Here is a 7,226-nt window from a genome sequence, read left to right on the forward strand (position 1 = left end):
CTCACTATCACATACTTGACAGCTGCTCAGCCACCTTACACTTGAAGACCTCCAAATAGGGGAAACCCACCTCTTCCCAGAGCAGCCCATTGTATTCTGGACAATCTAAGGTCACTCACAGCAAAGCTAGTGCTTGACCCCAGGCTCTCTGATTCCAAATCCATTGCTTTCTTCATCATGCCATCCTCTCTCATCCTTGTCTCTTCCTAAAGGCATCCCTAACCAGTGGTCAACCAGCCTTTGCTTTAAGACCTCCAATAGGGTGCTTGCTTCAGCAGCACATATACTAAAATTGGAATGATACAGAGAAAATTAGCATGGTCCCTGCACAAGGATGACATGCAAATTTGTGAAGCGTTCCGTATTATTTTAGGAGGACAAGGGATAGTCTACCTCTCAGATCTGTGGAGAAGGAAGGAATTTATGGCCAAAGAACTAGAGAACATTGCAAAATGTGAAATAGATGATTTTGATTATATTAAATTAAAAAGGTTTTGTACAAACAAAACCAATGCAGCCAAGATTAGAAGGGAAGCAGAAAACTGGCGGGGGGGTGGGGATTTACATCCCAGGGTTCTTACAAAGGTCTCATTTCTAAAATATATAGAGAATTGATTCAAATTTATAAGAATACCAGCTATTCTCCAGTTGATAAATGGTCAAAGGATATAAACAGACAATTTTCAGACAAAGAAATTAAAGCCATTTCCAGTCATATGAAAAAAATGCTCTAAATCACTATTGATTAGAAAAAGGCAAATTAAGACAACTCTAAGGCAGCACTACACATCTCTCATGTTGGTTAAGATGAGAGGAAAAAATGATGAATATTGGAGGGGATGTGGAAAAACTGGGACATTAGTACATTGTTGGTGGAGTTGTGAACTGATCCAACCATTCTGGAGAGCACTTTGGAACTATGCCCAGAAGGCTATCAAACTGTGTATACTCTTTGATCCAGCAGTGTTACTATTGGGTTTATAATCCAAAGAGATCTTAAAGGAGGGAAAGGGACCCACATGTGTAAAAATGTTTGTGGCAGCCCTCTTTGTAGTGGCAAGGAACTAGAAACTTAGCGGATGCCCATCAGTTGGAGAATGGCTGAATAAGTTATAGTATATGAATCTTATGCAATATTATTGTTCTGTGAGAAATGATGTTCAATAAGAAAAAAAAAGAGGATTTCAGAAAAGCCTGAAAAGACATGCATGAGCTGATGCAAAGTGAAATGAGCAGAACTAAGAGAACATTGTATACAGCAACAGCAAGACTCTGTGATGATTGACTCTTTTCAGCAATGAGGTGATTTAGGCCAATTCCAATAGACTTGTGATGGAGAAAGCCATCTGCCTTTAGAGAGAGGACTATGGGGACTGAATGTGGATAGTATTTTCACCTTTTTTGTTGTTGTTTGCTTGCTTTTTTTTCTCATTTTGATCTGATTTTTCTTGTGCAGCATGATAATTGTGCTTGCTGCCTAGGGATCAGGGGATGGGGGAAAGGAAGGGAGAAAAATTTGGAACACAAGGTTTTGCAAGAATGAATGTTGAAAACTATCTTTGCAGGTATTTTTTTTGGCAAGGTAATCAGAGTTAAGTGACTTGCCCAGCGTCACACAGCTAGAAAGTGTTAAGTGTCTGAGATTATATTTGAACTCAGGTTCTCCTGACTTCAGGGGCAGAACACTATCCACTTTGCCATCTAGTTGCCCTACCTTTGCATGTATGTTGAAAATAAAAAGCTATTATCAAAAAAAAATGGTAGAGGGGAGTTGATCATAAATATTATATGTATGTATATGGTGTTTATGATCAACTCATATATATATGTAAAATAGTATTTATTTAAAACTTAAATACAAAAAACAAGACAGCATTTCCACATATACAGCAGAACATAAGAGAGAATTCAATATAAAACCAAAAATTCTATTTCATGAAAACCTATATAATAAATCCAAAATGTTGTTTTCAAACTCTCCCTCCCCAAAAAAGATCTCCAATCCGTTGGAAGTTACTCCCTTCCTGGCTATCCATCCCACCTCTAATTGCTTCAGTTACATTTCCTTCCATCAAGCCAAAATCAGCCTCTTTGAGTCTTCCTCCATGGCTCCTTGTTTCTGCCCTCTGGGGCCAAACAGAACAAGTCACATGACAGCCCTTCCAATTCTTTTTCATATCTATAATATTTTTTTTTCCTTAATTATATGTAAAAACAATTTTTTAAGATTTATTTTTGAAATTTTGAGGTTCCAAATTCTCTTTCTCCCATTTTCCCTCCCTCATTGAGAAGGCAAGCAATATGATATACATGAGCGGTCATGCAAAACAGATTTCTATATTAGTCATGTTGTGAAAGAAAACACAGACCAAAAATAAAACCCGTGAAAAAAATAAAGTTAAAAGCAGTAGGGCTCAATCTGCATTTAGACTCGCTCAGTTCTTTCTTTGGAGGTGGGCAGCATTTTTCAGCATGAGTCCTTTGGAGTTGTCTTGGATTGTTGTTGAATTGCTGAGAAAAGTATCACAGTGTTGCTGTTACTATGTATGATGTTCTGCTTTTGCCGGTTTCACTTTGCATCAGTTAATGTAAGTCTTTTCAGGTTTTTCTGAAAGACCAATCTTTCTAATTCTTAAACGCAGATTGTGCACCCTTCCACCCCCCAGTTTCTCTTCTCCACAGAATGGACACCCTCACTTCCTCTGATGTATCTTTGTGGAGTTTTACCCATAGCTATCCTGATTTCTTTCTTCTGGATGCTTTGTAGTTTGAACTGTGACCCCCCCCTCCAGATGTGAAGTCAGCATGTGGTCTGAGCAGGGCAGCGTACAGGACTAACCCCACTTTCTGGATGCTTCCAGAAGATCCTGCTGGGATCTGCTTCCCCAGCACATGCTTTGCTCTGTATTAGAGTTAGGGAGAACTTCCACTCCAGCAGAAAGCTTAACTAGGGTGTATCAGATTGGGGATTCCAACAAACCCCTTCTCCCCTCTGGTCCTCCACCATCATCCTTGTCATTTTCCAAGGTGGGGAAAACCTTTCCCTTTCTATCCCTGTCCACCCCAAACTTGGTCTGATCCCACTTGGACTCTCCTCCCACCCCTTTGTTTCTGGTTTTTGGGTCTGAGGGCAGCATGGATATGCCCAGGGCTCGCTGAGTGGGAGTAGGGAACGACATTTCTGCCTTCAGAGAGCTTTTGGTCTAACTGGAGGAATGCAATGGGACTAGTTTCCTTTCACTTGTAGTTCTTCTTTCCCCCATCTCTGGCCAAAGGATCTTAGATCTCAAACTGCCTTTCAAGGTTGTTTGGGTCAAATGGCCCTCTCATTTTACAGAGGAGGAAACTGAGGCCTAGGAGGAAAGGGAGAATTTGAGTTGCTCAAGGCCACCCAGGTAATAAGTGGAAGAGTTGGGATTGAACTCAAGGTTTCAGGTCCAAATCTATCGTTCTCTCCACCGCAGTGGACTGCCTCTCACCTCCTCCTTATGCTCCTTCCCTCCAAGGCCAACATGGATTAGTGGGATGAATACTCAGTGGCTTTAGAACCAGAGAGCCTGAGTTCCTAATCTAACTCTTCTACTTCAATCCTGGGGAACCTTGGACAAAATCTTCCCCTTCCTGAGCTCTAGTTTTCTCATTTGTAGAATGAAGGCTTTGAACCAGATGGCCCCGGAAATGGTCAAGGCCCCATGCCAGACTAGTGGCCCAGGCATATGGCACCTGCCTGTCATTAACTGGTCTGAACCTTCCTCCACAGAACCCCTTCATATTGCTAAACTGTGAGGTTGGGATTTGAACTCCCAGGTTCCAAGGACCCGAGCACATTGTCTGGCAATGTCAGGGCCTGGTCCAAGGCCCTGAGGCACTTGGGAAATCCAAGGGGAAAAGCAACTGTTCATACACTTGGACATGCCAGGAACCTGAAGAGGGAATATGGATAACCACGACCCCTTAGCAATTTCCCCTGGGCTATACCCAGACTAAACCCTCTGACCCCAAAGGGACTGACTCAGGCACCGACTTGTGCCACCTACCAGGCTTCCCCCCTTTTCTGGGGGGGCCTGACAGTTGACCTTCCACGGACAGGTGGGGTCAGACTGATAGCTAGGGAAGCAGAGAAAATTAGGACAGTATTTGCCACAGGGGACATATGTTTTTGCCCCCCCCCCCCCCCCCCCGCGTGCCCCGCCCCTTCCTTTGTCTGCCTGCCACCCTGGGGCTTAGGCCTACGCAGGAGGTGATGACATTTTGGCTCAATTTTCAAAGTTAGTCGGGAAGTTTTTGCGTGTGTTATTTCTAAAGATAACAAAGGTCAAAAGGCACCCAGCATTTTCTGGTTTCTCATAAGCTTCTGGTCAATATTTAATCTGGTTTATGTGGTTTTTTTTTTTTTTTTTTTTGTTTTCTAGGTGGCTTCTCCAGCCAGCTCGTAGCCACCCTCAAACACTCCTGAGGAAGGAACTGAGACAGCCCGAGTTCCAGAGGAGCTCGGCGATGAGGAGCTAGGAGCCAGAGGCCCAGGGAACCAGAGCCTGTAACACTAGGGCAGTTGAGGGGCTCCAACCGTCATGGCGTCTCTTGGCCTCCAGCTGCTGGGGTACATCCTGGGCCTTGTGGGGCTGGTGGGCACCCTGGTGGCCATGCTGCTCCCGAGCTGGAGAACGGGCTCCTACGTGGGTGCCAGTATCGTCACGGCCGTCGGCTTCTCCAAGGGTCTCTGGATGGAGTGTGCCACCCAGAGCACCGGCATCACTCAGTGTGATATCTACAGCACTCTGCTGGGGCTGCCCACAGACATCCAGGCTGCCCAGGGCATGATGGTAGCTTCGAGCACCATCTCGTCTCTGGCCTGCATCATCTCTGTGGTGGGCATGAGGTGCACTGTCTTCTGCAAGGACTCCCCTGCCAAAGACAGGGTGGCAGTGGTGGGGGGAGTCTTCTTCCTTCTGGGAGGCCTCCTGGGTTTCATCCCCGTCGTCTGGAACCTCCACGGGATCCTGCGGGACTTCCACTCGCCGCTGGTGCCCGACAGCATGAAGTTCGAGATTGGAGAGGCCCTCTATCTCGGCATCATCTCCTCCCTCTTCTCCATGGTGGCCGGCACCATCCTCTGCTTCTCTTGCCCAGCCCGGGGGGGAGGCCACTCCGCCTACTATGGCGCTTATCAAGCTCAGCCCTTAGCCACCAGGGCCTCCCCTCGGCCGGGGCAGACCATAAAGGGCAAGAGTGAATTCAACTCCTACAGCCTGACGGGGTATGTGTGAGGAGTGCGTGGAGGGTGGGGGCCAGAGTGGGGGGGGCCGGCCCATGGCTCTCCACTGACAGTGGGGAGAGACATTTCCATTTGATCCAGTCAGAAGGCAATGCTGAAGATAGGACGGGCCTCGGGGGTCCCCTGGAGTCTGACCGGAGGAGCTGGCACGAGGCCTTCCCACAGACCTCCTCCCCCACCCAGAAGCCCCCTCCCCACCGCCACCCTGCCCTTTTCTCTCCCCAGCCCAGGGGCCCCCACGTGCCTCATACATCTGGGAAGCCACCCCATTCCCCGGCCTGCTCCGCCCCCTCCCCAGGCCCTTCTTGGCTCAAGGACTTCCGAGTCTCCCTGCTTGAACCCTTCCCACCCACCCCCAACTCCTTCCAAGGCCCGGACCGGACTGACCATTTCTTGTTCCCATTGTTAGAGGCAGAGGCAGAGGAAGAGCCAGCTCCCACGGGGCTTCTGTCTGGGGCGCGGGAGGGGGAAGGCCTGAATCCCAGCAAGCATGCTTCCCCTGCCGGGAGGGTTCCCAGAGAAGCCGGGAGCTTGGGCACTCCAGAGGGCACCAGGCTGCCGCCCCGGCGATGGGGAAGCCGCAGGAGCCCTACATGAGAGAGGGGGAGGCCAGTTTTCCTAGAGATGCTCTTTGGCTTGGGGTGGAACAGCATGTGGGGGCTGAGGAATATCCTGCCATCCTCCTAGATTTCCTGACAAATAATAAAAATGGAAAAAATAAAACTACTGAGCTAAAAGGGGTGTGTGTGTGTGCACATGTGTGTTTTGTGTGTCTGTGTGCTCATGGGTGTGCACGTGTGTATTCTGTGTGTGTGTGTGTGTCTGTATGTCTGTGTGTGTGTGTGTGTGTGTGTGTGTGTGTGTGTGTGAAGATCTCCAAGGATTTCCACCTAGTTTCTGAGCCCAGAAAGAAAAGGAGCTGTTCTGGAGCAGCTTCCATCTGTGCTCTCAGCCCAGCCCCCCGAGTCAGAGGAGCCTGAGGGGGGCTCCCGGTGCTTCCAGGGGGCTGGAGGGGGCAACAAAAGCCCCGGCTAGATAAGCCTCGAAGAAAAAAGTGGCCAAAGCATCCGACCCAGCCCCAAGAGGGGCACTGCAGACCAGGAGGGAGGAGCGGGAGTGTCCTCTCCCCTGCCTCCTGCCCCCATCCTGCCCCTTCTAAGCAGGGGGAGCCCTGTGGGCACCTTCTCCATCCCGAGTGTGTCCAGCCTCCAACAAGTCCTTCAGGCAACAGGTCCCTAGCCCCCACACCCCCCTGCCTCAGCCCCATAACTCCTTGGCCTCCATCACCACAACTCGTGGCTCCCTTGCCCCCTGACAATGCCTCTGTCTCACCCACCGGGCCCCCCGGCCCAGACCCCTCACGATGTTAACTCCCTGTCCCTGGGGGGGGGAGCCGGGTCTCCCAGCTCTCCGGGAAGCTCCCTCTGGGCAGGTGTTAGACCGCGCCATCTTCCCCACCGCACTGAGACCAGTAGTGGTTGTTAGTGAGCACCCAATAAAGACTTTTGATTGGACTAAACTGTGGCTTGATTGATTATTGAATGGCTGCCGAGCAGGCTAGGCTATCTGCCCTCTGTGGGGAGAGGAGGCAGGCCCTGGGGCTCAGCTCCTCAGGGTGTGAGGAAGCCAAGAAACTGGCTCTGATCAGTCCCACGGAGGCCCCAGAAGGTCTCAGAGGTCCTCGGGCTCTGGGATCAAGCCCAGCTTGAAACTCCGGCTGGGGAATGAGTGAGCTGCGTGTCCTTATGACATACATGAAGGGGAGGGTCCACTGGGGAGGCAAATGGAGGACAGGCAGGGACGAGAACTGTGGGATTGTGGGGGTCCCACTGAGTCACCTAGAGATCTCAGGAAGGCAAGAAGGACCCACCTCCCTTTCCTTGTGAGAGAGCAAGACCTAGACACATCCTGCCTCTTCTTTCAGACTGTCCGGGAAACACCTTCTTGGGCA

General features: G+C 49.5%; 1 protein-coding gene and 1 non-coding gene across 2 annotated transcripts; both read left to right on the forward strand.

Moving 5' to 3' along the window:
- The first annotated feature begins 262 nt into the window (after positions 1-262).
- LOC141549282 (U6 spliceosomal RNA) lies at positions 263-369 on the forward strand. Its single transcript, XR_012484315.1, has one exon. It is a non-coding gene; the product is annotated as a U6 spliceosomal RNA (small nuclear RNA).
- Positions 370-4,286: 3,917 nt separating this feature from the next.
- CLDN2 (claudin 2) lies at positions 4,287-6,794 on the forward strand. The gene has a single exon (XM_074278275.1). It carries the CDS (start codon positions 4,572-4,574, stop codon positions 5,265-5,267), a length of 696 nt encoding a protein of 231 aa, XP_074134376.1. The 5' UTR covers positions 4,287-4,571; the 3' UTR covers positions 5,268-6,794.
- Positions 6,795-7,226: the final 432 nt, after the last annotated feature.

This window comes from Sminthopsis crassicaudata, chromosome X (genome assembly GCF_048593235.1).
Source record: "Sminthopsis crassicaudata isolate SCR6 chromosome X, ASM4859323v1, whole genome shotgun sequence".
NCBI lineage: Eukaryota > Metazoa > Chordata > Mammalia > Dasyuromorphia > Dasyuridae > Sminthopsis > Sminthopsis crassicaudata.

Excerpts from the sequence above, each read along its gene's own strand:
- CLDN2 (XM_074278275.1), top strand. The coding sequence starts at position 4,572 with ATGGCGTCTCTTGGCCTCCAGCTGCTGGGGTACATCCTGGGCCTTGTG.